We start from the raw sequence: 15,289 nt of genomic DNA, 5'->3' as shown, positions 1-15,289 counted from the left end.
TTTTTAGTATAAAAATTTAAATTTTTATTACAAAATTAAAAGCAGTAAGAAAGCTATTTAGATTTATAGTAATTTGTTTAATTTTTTAAGCTATTTGGATCGATAAAACTCTAATAATTCATAAAAATGTTAGGAAAAGTATTAAGGCTTAATAAAATATTTATTAAATTATGAAGGGGGTTTTTATAACATTAGTTGATTTTTTAATCTTTGAAGTTTTTCAAATTTAACAAGCTATTAGTGTTGGGAATAATCCTAATAAGTTTTAAGAGTGAGCAATTTTGATAGTCTGATAAGAAATTAAAATGGAAAAATAGAAAAATCGTAAGAACATTTTTTCTTAGGATTACAGATTCAAGCAACTTATTTTTATATTTTACTGTCAATAATTCTATTTTTTTAAAAAAATTTAGAACTTTTTAAGAATAATATTTTTTTAATAATAAAAAAAGATATAATTGAAAAAATATTCTCCTATTTAAACTTTGTTAAAAGGAGTATGCTAATATGATTTGGTATATGTGAGATCATAAAACCGAGAAATTTTTTTTTTTTCATTATTTTCTCAGATTTTCTTGGAGACATTTATACAAATTTTATTTTTTTTGAAAAAATTTTAAATTTGTTTAACCTTTATCCTCTAATGAAGCATGCCACCATCGTAGCATCCTCTCCAGTGTGTTCAGTGCATTTCTTCTCTCAGCCCCTATCGCCGCTGCCACTTTAGGACTACACCGCCGGTGAAGTCCGAAAAGGAGACCGTCTGCCACGGCCGGGTCACCAATGTCGTCCGCAGGAGAATCAGACACTGGCGTCCTGTCTAAACCGTATGCCCTCCACCAAACCCTAACCGGCCACAAACGGGCAGTCTCCTCTGTGAAGTTCTCCCCCGAAGGCTCTCTTCTCGCCTCCGCCTCCGCCGAAAAAACCATCCGCGTCTACTCTTCCTCCAACTTCTCCCTCCGTGCTCAGCTTTCCTGCCACGAAGGCGGCATCTCCGACCTGTCCTTCTCCTCCGACAGTCACTTTCTCTGCTCCGCTTCCGATGATTGCAGTCTCCGCATTTGGGACCTATCCACCTACTCCTGCGTGAGGACTCTAGAGGCTCATACCAACTACGTATGCTGCTGCGCTTTCAGTCCTCAGTCGAACATGGTCGCCTCGGGTTCCTTCGACGATACCGTCCGCCTCTGGGACGTCAAGTCCGGCAATTGCATCCGCGTCATACCGGCACATTCTGATCCGGTGACTTCCATCGATTTCAACCTGGAAGGATCGTTGATTGTTTCTAGCAGCTATGACGGGCTCTGTCGAATTTGGGACTCCCGCACGGGAAGGTGTGTCAAGACCTTGATTGATGATGAGAGCCCTCCGGTATCGTTGGCTAGATTCTCACCAAACGGGAAATTTGTTCTTGCTGCAACGCTTGATAGTACATTGGTATGGCTGATGTTTCCATTTCTTTTTCTGTTATTTTTATCATTTAGAATCAATTAGCGTAATATTAAAGTCCTTTTGATTTTCAGTAGTTACAACAGATCAAAGCATGAGAAATATTACTTGCAATTGTCTTGGATTGACAGCATTCGTTCACGTTATATCAGCAAAGACATTTAGTCATAATTACCAATTTCATCATTTCAGTGAGGCACACCTAAATATGAGATTGCATTCGCAACTGAAAATTATCTTATCTGAATGCTGGTTACGGTTTTTATTTTTATTTTTTCACTTAATGGTCTTATTTCATGTTTACAAAAGAGTAACTATTATGCAAACTGTAAATCAAAAATATATTTGGAAATTAAAATATTTCTATATTTAATTAGCATAATCAAGTCATTGCATCACGCAGCTCACCTTGGTCTGTTGATTGGGAGCTTTGGCTAAGTCCCACATGCCTTAGACGGTCTCTTGAAACATCATTGTATAAGCAATCACAGGTTTAGGATTTTTTCATGTGAGAATTGCTTAGTTAAATGCCTGTTATTTGATATATTGGATGGTATCCTTAGTAGAAGGAGAGTTCATATGATGAATTTTTTTCATGAGATCTAATAAGATAGCAAAGGTCCAAGACCAAAAGTGATAGTTGGTACCAATATTTAAGGTTGGCCTTAGTTTAGAGAGGTGAGTAGAGGAAGTGATTAATGATCACCACAAAGCAAATGAGTGGGCAAGAATTAGGGGTGTCAATATTTGACATGGCCTAAAAATCCGACCAGAAAATTTTGGTTTTGGGTCAACCAAAACCCGAACTGGGTCGGGAACGGGTTAGGAATTTCGACCCGTTTGTAAAATCAGGTCGGGTTCTTGTTGACCCAAAAACCCAAAATCAACCTGTTTTGACATGTTTTTGATTGATTTAGGAGAGTTTTAGAAGATTGTTATGAAATAAGTAAATGTTATTTCCAAAAAATAATAAACCATGTTGCCCAAACTGAATTAAGCTGGGTTTATCTTAAATTGATTGGAACAAATCTTATATGAATTTGATTTAGGTTTAAATAAATCGAATTAAATAAAAATATTTTAGTAAAACATAAAAGAAGTGGGTCGGGTTCGGGTCCAAAAAACCAACCCGTTTGCAAAAACGGGTCGGGTTAAAATGTGTCAGGTCAGATTTGGGTTCAACCCGAACCCGACCCGAAACCCGCTTTTGACAACCATGAAAAAATGATTAATTAATCATATATTGAGAAGCTACATATGGATGTAATTTCAATAAAGCAATCACCTAATAAGATGGGTGCGCAGGAGGGTATGCAAGCATAAAGCTTTCTTATTTTAGAGAGATGAGTAATGGAAGCCTTTAAAGAATACTATAAAGTAAGTGAGAGAACAAAAATGCATTAATTAATCATATATTTGGAAGCCATCCTCATCTTCCTATATGATTTTAATGGAAAAATCACTGGAGGGTGGGGAAAACCTTTAGACTTTAAGGTTGACCTCCATAATTCAAGTTTACCTTCAACTCCCTCTCTAGTCTTATCAACAAGAAGAATATCATCAGCAAAAAGCATACACCAAGGTACATCATCTTGCAAATGTCTAGTGAGAACATCCAAAAAGTAATCTAGAGTAAAATGGATACAAAAAGTAATCTAGAGTAAAATGGAATGCTATGTGAAAAGAATGTAATGCATTTGAAATGTTTGGAATTGTTTGGGTGAGTGTAAAATAATTGCAAGTGATTATTTTTTTGTTTGACTTGAAGTAAAATGAATGCAACCATGGTGGTAGCCAGTGGAGACAACGTAGGCAGAGTTTGGCATCAGGTGATACTAGCTACGACTGGTTGTGATGGCAGCTGCGGCGAGTGGTGGCAATGGTAGAAATTTTATAGTGTATTTGAAAATCGACTAAATTTAGTGATTTCTAAGTACATCAAAATTGACTATAGGGTGACTTTCAAATAATTTAAAATTTTATTATGCATTTATTTTACTTGAGATCGAATATTAATGTTTTTAATACCCTTATATTTGGAATACTCTGCACCTTTTACTTCAAATCAAATATCCTCTAAGAGAAATAGGGAATGCATTATACAGGAAAGAGAATATTTGCTAGTTACTAACTTCCCAATCTAGTAAATCTCTATGATGACAAGTTTTATAGATATTCCTAAAATTTACTACTTATTGCTGGCGATTCAGATATTGAGCAGCAAGTAGCTGGTAAACCTAGCCTTGGGATCCCAATTTGTGGGACTATCTCATGACGTTATTCCCTTATTCATATCATAGCATTTATTAAAACATTGTTATTACTTTGTGCATTATGTTCTTGTAATAATTGTTCAAAAATAATTATGTAATTAGTTGCCTCTCAAAGAAGGAATTATCTAATATTGTATAAAATTCTGTTATATAAACAAAGGTGTAAGGTTTTTAATGAAATAAATAATAATTCAAATTCTCTCTTTCTCTCTCTCTCTAGTATTAGAGCCTTAGGAAAATAATCCTTTGGAAGCTCTCTCTTATGTTTTTTTTTTTTTCATGAACCCACAACTACCTTCAAAGCTGGCTTCTTCATTCTATGGTAGGATTCCTAACAAACCACATTCTCCTGTATCCAGCCCATCAATCCACTGTGGCCTGCACTGTCGCAAGGTTCCCTTGATCTCCACTTGCTTTGTCGCCCATAGTCTCAGCTTGCACCTTCTCTTGTGATCCACTTCTTGCACCAATGCCTATAGTCTACCACCTGCATTTTTTCCTGCAGTCCACTTCATACATTATAGTTTGTACTTCACTACACTGTAAGCCATAAGAGGAGAGAAATATACAAATTATGGAGAATGTCTTGTGTATTAGAAGCTGTTGGCCAACCAAATGATTTTGAATCAAACTAGAACTCTCAAATCCTTATGGGTGAGTATCAAAACTTTCAACCATCATTCAAATTTAATGAAAGAAATTATCTTTTTTAGTCCAACTTTATAAATATCTATGTCAAGGCAATAGGAAATTCCATCTTATTTGCCACATACCGAGATAAGATTATCAGTTTTGTTACTTTGTATGTAGAGACTTTTTATTCATGTCATGGCTATTGGATTCCAATGACACCTAAAATTAGTGGAACTTTCATGTTCCTAACCGTAGCTATAAAGATATTTGGGACATGGTAAAGCAAGCATACTAAGAGGTTCATGATACTGTCTTAGTCTACGAAATTTAGATTAAAATTCATGCTATAAAACAAGGTACTCTTTTAATTACCAAGTATTATAACAAATAGAAGTTTTATGGCTCAAACTTAGCCATTAACAATGTATTAAAATAAGACGTAGTGAACATATTCTATTGAGAAAAGGATCAAAATGCTTCATTGATTCTTTATGAAAGATCGAAATGATCCCAAACTAGATTAAAGTATTATTTTGGTCCATAAAGTCTTTTTAAAAATGAAACAAAATAGTCCTATTATGGTGAGACTATTTTGGTTCCTCTTTAAGGAGTTCAGGGACCAAAATGATTCCTTTATCATAGTTGGGGACTATTTTAGTCTTTCAAGGGGTCATTTTGGTTATTTTTTTATAAATTATTAATTAACACTTAAAGGACATTTAAATATATTTTAAATATAAAAAACAAATTAATCTTTGATGATTAATTAATTTTTTTAAAATATAAAAACATTTATTTTAAATATAAAAGATAAATTAACAATTAATTTTTTTAAATAAATTTTAATTCTAATTTTAATTATCCATTTTAATTCTAAATAAATTTTAATTCTAATTTTAATAACGATATTTAATTTTTCTAAAAAAGTCGGAATTTAATTATCCATATTCGCTCGTTTTTAAATTAATTTGATGACGCACTCCTATTACTTATTTTGTCCAAAAATATTATCATTTTTATAATTTGTCCAATATTTAACCTGCTGCTTATGCATGTTTAGTTGTTTACAAATTTCACGTTGCCAAGTTGCTGAACTCTAATGGAATTTCGCAGAACTATAGCATTCCATGGAATGCATCAAACAATTTGACTTATTCAATAATAGAATTAGCCAAACTGTTTGGTGTATTCAGAATTAGCCAAACTGTTTGGTGTATTCAATAGAATTAACCAAATTGCTTAGCATATTCAATGAAATGTGCCAAACAGTTTGACTATTTTGCTTTTTTTAAAACTTTTAGTAAAATTCTGGTCCTTCAACTAATTTAAGTTTTGCTTGTGCTTCTTAAAATTTCTTCAATAAAAATTCTAGCATCCTCGGGTTATAAGTTACCGTCCATTCTTCCAGTAATATTTCAATATTAAAATGTTGTTTGTTTTTTGCTTTTAAACTTGAAGTGGTGTCTGCTATTTTAAATCACCTTTAAAAAAAAAGGAACTACTAAGATTGTCCTAGAAATAAAAAAAAGAGTAAGCTACTTAATATGTTAATGTTGTCTCTATGTCAATGTCCTTTTTTTATGACCTGGCTTTGAGATCGAAGTTTGTCACAACTCACGAGCCATGATTTACATGTAGTTTTTTGCTCATTTCCATTTTTATCATATTGAAATTTGATTGAAGTCATACTTTGGTATGAAGATCTAACATTCAGCGCAGCAGCTTGTTAAAGACACTGAGACATACATCATCATCAACAAACATTTAAATTATAAAGTATATTGTCACATATGACATAAGCATGAAAATTTCACTTTATATTTAAAACATCAGATGTAAACTTTTCTATGTAATGGCAACATCTTCTAATGGTTCCTTGTCCCCGAAGAGTCTTTAAAAAAATAAGATGAATTTTAATGAGTTTCAAACTCTAGAATAATCCCTGCAGGACAATTGTTTGCTACCTCTCATATTTTTTTCTTTCATTATTAGATATACACACGTTCTTGTGGACATGCAACCTGAATCGGTGTTCTTAACTCGGTATATTTTTATTTAAAAACATTTATATAGCGCAATTAGGCTACTTGAGCCCCTTTTTCATGAAACGCTGCTTCCATGCATGAGATGTGTTCACATACTCATGCATGAATAAACTTTTGGCAAGGCCGTTTATGATTATTACATTAGTTTCATGATTATAGATAAAAATATAAATATTCATTATTTTTTAAAATTATATTATTTCGTGAATATTCAAATAAATTTTAATTAATTAACAAAATTTAACATTTACATTGCAAATTGAAATCCAGATAAACATTCATCAGTTGAGCCGTAATTCATGTAAAACATGCTTGAATATAACAACTATCACTTTTTTTTTTAAATAGAATATTATTAAAATGAGATGTAGGATTTCTTACCTATAAATGAATATTTGAAGTGAAATTACCTAAAACGAATAGTGGATTGAAGTTCTATGAATTTTCTTGATTATCTAGAATTTTCTCAGAATTTCAAGAAAATTTCTCTTCTGATTTTCCTTCAGACCTAACCCTTAGCAGTGGAAATACAACAACCCCACACCATCTGTTGCTACCATGTTTTTAGGAACTGTTTACTTAATGAAGAGTTAAAAATCCTCTTCTTTATAAATTTGAGTTCGGCCAAGAACTGACTTCACCATTAACCTTGCCTTCGAGAAGAAGTTTACTCTAAGCATGAGTATTACCCTTATCATAGACCTTAACATTGCATGAAGAGGAGGTGATTGTTTGAGGAGCTTAATTCTAAGTTGGTTTTGTATGGTAGATTCTCTATGCATTCTATACTGATTATGAATTTTCATGTCCCACCTTTAAGCTTGATCCTCTCCTCAATATGCATTAGATTGAGAGGAAAATAGTTTCAACTAGTGGAATGTGTTTATATTACTTCATGGGATTCTTAAAGCTGGCATAGGATTTCGCATTGCGATGCTTCCCTTCATCACATACGATCTTCAAGATGAGTAGATATGCTTTTGCAATCTTTGGTCTTCGATCTTACAAGAGGTGGATGGGATGATGCTCAGCTTTGAAAAACTTGATTTGCTAAGTGGTTCTTTCTTGAGGTGAGGGAGAGTGGACTTTCCATGTTTTATGAATTGTGTTGGTTGACAATAAGGTGATCAGTTAGTATAAGTAGAGAACATCAAATTATTACGTTTTAAAAGTAATTTGGTTGAGTTTTTTGGGGCATGTCCTCATGGTGATTACTCGCTTCCTGCACAGCCAAAAAAATTTTGTTTGCATTGAGATATATTTTTTTGATAAGACACTCTGAAACCCAAGTCAATAGGTATGCTTGAAGGGAAGGATGAAGATGGATCAATAATGCCTTCTCTAAGTAATCAGAAAGGTTTTAGAATGGATTTTATTATCCTCCAAAAAGATTTTGGAATGGTTTTTACCTTATGCTTGGGGGTATTTATATTTGTTTGGATGGGGGTACTTTGGTACGTTCGACAAGCAAATGGTGGATATAAGAGAAATTGTCTTTGACATTTGTGTTGGATAAAAATACACCTTTGTTGGCGGCTTTTTGGTCTTTCAACTTATTAAAGGAATCGGGATTGAGGCACTTCATCTTAATATTTGATGTTGCAGTGTTACACCTCTAGGGTTAATCGACAAAAGCATTGGGATTCCCTATTTATACTAACTGACAAAAGCATTGGATTTTGAGATTAGTGTAAGATATGATATGAGTTGGACCATATAATTCTAGTTGAGACTTTGAGATTAGTCTTGATACCCTTAAGCTTGATTGAAGTGTAACTAGGTTAGTATGAATCTTGAGGTGATTTAATGATGTAGATTTTTAAGGAACTATTTTTTGTCTTTCCACTATAATATAGAAATCATGGATGCGCTAAGTTTAGTGCTCTTGATTTGCTGATTGGGACTAATCCTTCCCCCCTAAATTTTTATGATATATAATGTATGAATTAGTTTAATTTGATATTAAATTATTATTAAGTTTTATTTAGTAGTTTATTAATTTCTAATTGCTCTTAATATCTACTAAGAATGCATGGAGGGATGTGGGATAATTTGGATTGTACTAATTAGTTAAATGGTGGCTTACCACATTAACTGGTCACATGGACATGATTAAATACCTGATATACATAAGCTAATAATTATGTTTGAAATATGAGATTTGCTCGTTCATTGCTTGAAGTTTACTCAAGTTAAAATTAAAAGGAGTTGAAATTGAAACCAAAATTTTCGAAGATTAGTTGCTTGAAATTAGTGTGATACTGTGATTCAGCTCGGTTGATTCAATATATAATATCCGCATGTATTTATGTATGTTTTAACACAATGAACACACCGCATGTATTTATGTATGCTTTAACACATTGAACACATAAATGTAGTCACAATTACATTATATATATGCACATATATGAATGTTAATATATTATATTATAGAGTATAACTTCATAAATAAATCTTAACGTTTAATGGATAAGGATCTATTAAATGTGGTTTATAAAATTAATATACTTGACTTACACCATTTTGAAGTCCGACTTTGAATTGACACTTCTGACTTGACTTAAATTTGGCTCAAATTGGGTTGGTCAACTCACTTGAATTGAACTCAATATCACTCCTAAGTGAGTAATTGATGTAACCCCAAATTTTTGCTAGAAAAATAAAATCTCTTTCTAGGATCTAGAAAATTACAAGAACTCGCAAAAACTAGACAAATTAGACAAAAATAAACTTTTTATAAGATAAAAGACTATTACAACTTGGACGCTTACAAATGACTCAAACAAGACACTTTACAAACAACACTTACAATCTTCAAGACCAAACTTTTATAATAAAAACCCTAAACTTGCTTTTATCCATTAGAAGAAGGATGCAGGTGGAGTGGTTCTTGCGGAGAGACGAAAGAGGTTAGCCCGAGAAGAAAGAGGAGAAGCTCGCAAGCTTTCCAAAGAAGTAGAAGAAGAAGAAGTGGACAAAGCTCGCAAGCTTTTCCAAAAACCCTCAGGTTTTCCATTCCAAAAATAACATTTTCACCACTCTAAAACAGCCACAAACATCTCCTATTTATAGACCAAAAGAGGGAATACAAACAGCCACTAAAACTCTTCAAATACTTAATTAAATGAAGGAAATGAAAAGCCAACAACCACTTCATAATATTCCCAAATAAACATAGGAAACAAAGCACCAAAGCCACGGAAAAGCCCCACAACAGCCACGGGAAAACAGCCCAGGCGGAACCCAAAGAGGCAGCCGCAAAACTAAGGAGGTCCGCACGGAACCGAGGCACCAAGGCACGGGAAAAACCACCCAGCACAGAAAACCAAGGGACAAGCACGGAAATCCACGAGACAAAGGGGAATGGAAGAGACACAAGGGAAGAAACCAAAAAGTCATAAATAAAGGCAAGGGAGGGGTCAAAACAAGTTGGGATTTAAATTTTGTGAGTTTCTTTATCTCTACTAAAAATCAGCTCATTAATGAGCTTCTTCTTCTTTTTCAGCTCATTAATGAGTTTTGCTCGCATCATTTTAGGTCTTTAAAAAATCCCTGGGGAGAGGGCCCCCAAGAAATTCTTGATCACCTCAAAAATAACAAAAGAGAGAGACTTAGGAACTAAGTAATACGAAGCACAAACTCTTACATTTCATATAAAAAGACACTTACAAACTTTTGACTCAATCGACTCAAGCAAGATACCTTATAACTCTTACAAACGACTCAAACACAAATTAAAACCTAAACCTTCTTTCCAAGAGACGAAGGATACAAAGGAGTGGATACTTGCGGAGAGACGAAAGAGATTAGAAGCCGAAAAGAAGGGTGGAAAGAATTCGCAAGTTTTCCCGAGAGATAGAAGAAGAAGAAGCTCTCAAGCTCTTCCAAGAAAATCCGCAGATTCTTTTCAAAAATTCTTTCTTAATATTACTTTAAAACATTCCAAAACATCCCATATTTATATACATGAGAGGGGAATACAAACAGCCACTTCAATGATTTCCCACAGGAACCCAAGCATCACAAACCACGAAAAAGCCCCCCAACCTCACGGGAAACAGCCCAGCCAGGGACCCGAAGAGGCAGCCGCAGAAATCCAAGAGGCCCGCACGGAACCGAGGCACCAAAGCACGGGAAAGGCCACCTAGCAGGAAAACCATTAACCAACTGTGGAAACCAAGGAGTCAAGGCACGGAAACAACCAACCGTGGAATCCAAGGAGCCAAGGCACGAAGAACAACAAGTACAGGGAATCCAAAAGCCATTTTGGAAACCCAAGGGACAAACTAAGAATTTTAAGAGACAAAACTATAAATAAAGAACTACATAAATAAGAAAATAAATGAATTAAAACCTAGCTAATAATGAGCTAACCTTTAGTTCAATAAATGAACTAAAAACCGGCTCATAATGAGCTAAATTTCAGCTCAAAATTTATTGAACTAGCAAGTTCAAGGGAAGTCAAAACCAATTTTTTTTTGGGTTTGATTTGACCCCCTTTTGCCTACATTAGTACTAAACAGATACTGATGTCTATTTGTATTATGTGGGTTTTATTCTATAGTTTTGAATATCATAATCATCGTCATCAACATTAGACTTATCCCAAGTACTTGGGTCAACTTTATAAATTCTTATTTTTCATTTGTTCATGCTTAGTGCTGCATGAGATGCTGAATTTATTCTTTCCAAATCATTTTGCATTATATTTTTCCATATAATCATAGGGGCACCCTTTATTTCTAGACCTATGACATATTTAATAAGCCCTTTTGATCGTCACAATTCTTAGTTTTTGTTATATATGTACAAATTGAATAATTCTTTTTTTTCTCAATTAATGTCACTTCAAATATTTCTTCTAATATAATCATTTGTATGAATTATTTTATTAAAACTAACTATATTTTATAATAAATATTTAGTCTTGGCATGCCAAAGTGAAATATATAAAGGAGCATCTTTCATAAGTATGGGAGTGCAATGCATAAAATACATGCATTATACTTTTGAGGTTTAACATGTGCATTTTTATCCGCTTTAACAAAGTATGAAAAATGGTTTTTTAGAATAATTCACCGCTACATGTTTTATATGAGTATAATATGTGAATTTGCTAACTAAGCTTTTTGATAGAATTATTTAGAATTGGAGACTAATAAAACTTAATTCACAACCGGCTGTCTAGTTATTAGTACTTATCTTAGCTGTGTAGTAATTAATTTATTCACCACTAATGTTATAAAGATGCGATTTGGGGCATGATGGGTGTTTTCTTGAAAAGATTGCTAGTTTCTCAGTAGTTAGGTAAACTAATATTTTTTCTTATGAAGAAATAGTTTAAGTAGCTTTTTAGCGGGTATATAATAATTGTTCTTCGAGACTATAATGGTTTATTTGTGAAGTTGATGTTTCATCTAAAACTAAACCAATTTATTTAGTGGATGTTTGTTTTACTGGTTGGTTTAGTCGTGGAATGGAATTTAGTTCTATGGTTGGCTTAGTTGTTATTAGTGCAATCTACATAGTCTACTGGGATCTACCAAACCTATTTCTGAAGTTAGTCATTATAGTAGAAAGAAATGAGTCATTTTACTTTATATTCGATAATACTACATACAAAGCTTAATTGTTTGTTCTGTATAACATGCTTGTTTATTTCTCTTTAAAATGATATATGCAGGGAATTCAAAATTTTAAAATTCCTTTCTTTTCTTTCTTTTAAACGTTACATCTTAATGAATGATAATTTTGCAACCTTCTATTGTGCTGTTTTGGCTGATTATGAACTCTGGAAGTTACAAACAAATAAGGTCATTCATGTTGATTATGTTAGGCCGGCCCAAATGAGGCCTGCTGAACCAGCTGAATTGGTCCCTAGTGGATCGGTTTCTCTGCCCAAGGGGGCCGGAACCATGGAGAGAGAGTGAGAGAGAGGCTAAGTAGATGGGGGGCCCACACAATAATTAAGCATTGTATTGGAGGGAAATTTCAAATTAGAGGTTGTTTAGGGATTAAACTTTTGTCCTTTTGCTTTAATTAGCCTTGTCTTGCTAGGGTTAGGGTTATCTTGAATTTGATTTTGAATTTGGGATCTCGTGTGGTCCTTGGGCTCTAGTCTTTGGCTAGAGATTTGGAGAGTTGGTTCTTCCTCTCGAATTAAAGATCCGTGTATCTTGTGCTGTTTTTCTTCTTCTATTAGTAAATTTCAAGTATTTTTCTATCAGATTTCCTACAATTTTTATAAAAATCTGCTCTATTTTGGCTGATTTTCTCTGAAATTCAGCAAATTTCTGCATTATTGGTGACTATTTTCTATCAGATTACCACAAGTAAGCAGCACATTTTAGCATTCTCAACAGCCAATGTGCAAAATTATCTCATTGATCCATAATGCGAGAGGTACTTAATGTAATTATTCATATTTAATAGCAAGGCATTCTTTTAAGCTTGTGAGAAACTCATGTCCAATACTACTGATGAATCCACCACTTACTTTTTCTTACTTGGTTTTGAATTGCATTCAAAATCATATAATTATCATTTCTCAGTGGAAATTTGTTTTCTTGCAGAGATTATGGAATTTCTCAACCGGGAAATTCTTGAAGACATACAGGGGACACACCAATTTAAGATACGCCATTTCTGCTACATTTTCAGTGACAAATGGCAAGTATATTGTAAGTGGTTCCGAAGATAACTGCGTATATTTGTGGGATCTTCAGAGCAGAAAGATTGTACAGAGATTAGAAGGTCACAAGGACATTGTCTTATCTGTCTCATGTCACCCAAAGTTGAATATTATTGCATCTGGAGCATTTGAAAAGGACTGCTCGGTGAAGATTTGGATTCAGAGAGATGAGCAGCAAATGGATATTTGAATTGATTATTGTAAGTCCCCTCTGTTTTAACTTCAAATGGCTTAACAATTACCATGCATTTTCCAAACCTATGACCTCAGTTGGAATTGAAAAAACTTATTTCTTGGTAGTGTTAATTGTGCCAAATACAATATTATTAGTTTTTTTTTTTTTGAGGAAAGATTATATTATGATATCATCGTATAAATTATACTAAAATGAATACTATGCTTAGCTTACCTTTAAATAAATTTAATGTATAAAATATATATTTTGATTCCAAAACTCGGGTTAGGAACCTTTGTCGTATTCATAATATTCATATGCTGGTGCTTTTGGAACCTTTTATTAGTTCTGATAAAGTTGCGTCTATGACCAAGTGTTTGGGTTTTGATAATTGCTTTGCTAATTGCTCTAATAAGATTTGGATTATGTGGAAAAACCATGCATGTTAGTATTACAATTATCTTAGATTTTCATCAAGTTGTCCACACTCAAATCTCTTATGCTAATTTTACTTTTAATGCGTCTTTTGTGTATGCTCTTTGTACTAGAATGGGGCGTGTTCCTCTTTGGGAGCACTTAGCTGATTTTGCTCTTACTTCGAATGGTCCTTGGTGTGTGGGAGGTGATTTCAATATCATCTCTAACTCTAATGAAAGGGTTGGGGGTAAACCTCCCAATCACAATGCTATGAATGATTTTAATCAAATGATTGCTAACTGTAATTTATTTGACATTGGTTTCTCGGGTAGTGCCTTTACTTGGAATAGAGGTTCTATGTGCAAAGACTTGATAGGATCCTTTTTAATAATGAGTGAGTTAGCAGTTTTAATATGACTACTGTTCAACATTTAAGTAGAACGTTATCTGATCATTCCCCGCTTCTTATGAATGTTTCTCAAAGTAACTTAAAGGTTTTTACTTCCTTTAGATTTCAAAACATGTGGATTACTCATGATGATTTCCTTAATGTTGTTACTAATAATTGGACTGCTAATGTGTTTCCTAATAATAATATTAATGGTATGACCAGGTTATGGGCTAAGCTAAGCAGGCTTAAACAGACTTTGAGATGGTGGAATAAGCATATCTTTAAAATCATTTTTGATAACATCAATAAAGTTGAGAAGGATGTGTTGGATTTGGACAAAATTTTGATTGATAATCCCTCTAGTACTAATTTTTCCAATCTGGACAGTGCTAAGCTTCACCTTTTTCATTTACAGAATCAAGAAGAGATTTTCTGGAAACAAAAGGCTGCTTTCAAAATGAATTTAGAGGGGGATATGAACACTGCCTTTTTTTCATGCTCTTGTTAACAAAAATAGAGTTAAAAATCATATTCATAGAATGGTTAATAATCAGGGCAATGTTTTTGATACTGAGGAGTTAATTACTTCTTATGGTGTCGATTTTTTTAAAGATATTTTTAATTGTGCTAAATTAACTAGTCCGATGGTTAATGCTAATGTTATTCCCAAGCTAGTTGGGGATGATGACAGTTTCATGCTTATTACACATCCTTCGGAGAATGAAATTTGGAATATCATTAAAGAGATGAATGGGGATTCTGTAGCTGGGCCCGATGGGTTTACTACCAAATTTTTTGTTCATGCTTGGGAGGTTATTAAGAAAGATGTTGTGGATGCTGTTTATGATTTATTTAAAGGTAATGCTTACCCTAAGTTTTTATCTTCTACTAATATTGTTCTTATCCCGAAAAAGATAATCCCACTTATTGGAATGATTTTAGACCTATTAGTCTTTGCACTGTTTTCAACAAATTGGTGGCTAAAATTATTGCTTTTAGTCTGTCTCTCATTTTACCTAGGATTATTTCTATCAACCAAACTGGCTTTGTGAAAGGTAGAAGTATATTTGATAATATTTTATTGGCCCAAGAGATGGTGCATGATCTTAATGTTAAAGGTAATGGTGGCAATATTATTTTTAAACTTGACATCACTAAGGCTTATGACAACTTGAAGTGGGACTATCTTTACAAAATTTTACATTTGTT

At 33.4% G+C, this 15,289-nt stretch overlaps 1 protein-coding gene across 1 annotated transcript; it reads left to right on the top strand.

Moving 5' to 3' along the window:
• The first annotated feature begins 675 nt into the window (after positions 1–675).
• Positions 676–13,396, top strand: LOC110115497 (COMPASS-like H3K4 histone methylase component WDR5A). Its single transcript, XM_020848750.2, has 2 exons — positions 676–1,440; positions 12,979–13,396. The coding sequence occupies exons 1-2, from the start codon at positions 784–786 to the stop codon at positions 13,285–13,287; spliced, it is 966 nt and encodes a 321-aa protein (XP_020704409.1). The 5' UTR covers positions 676–783; the 3' UTR covers positions 13,288–13,396.
• The last annotated feature ends 1,893 nt before the right edge of the window (positions 13,397–15,289 follow it).

This window comes from Dendrobium catenatum, unplaced genomic scaffold (genome assembly GCF_001605985.2).
Source record: "Dendrobium catenatum unplaced genomic scaffold, ASM160598v2 fragScaff_scaffold_1483, whole genome shotgun sequence".
Classification (NCBI taxonomy): Eukaryota; Viridiplantae; Streptophyta; class Magnoliopsida; order Asparagales; family Orchidaceae; genus Dendrobium; species Dendrobium catenatum.
Note: the sequence above shows the minus strand (reverse complement) of the source record. Positions and strands in the feature narration are given on the sequence as shown.

Bases quoted from the DNA above. Each gene is read 5' to 3' on its own strand.
- LOC110115497 (XM_020848750.2), top strand. From the start codon at position 784: ATGTCGTCCGCAGGAGAATCAGACACTGGCGTCCTGTCTAAACCGTAT. The intron at 1,441-12,978 runs GTATGGCTGATG...GTTTTCTTGCAG, and splicing joins CAACGCTTGATAGTACATTG to AGATTATGGAATTTCTCAAC.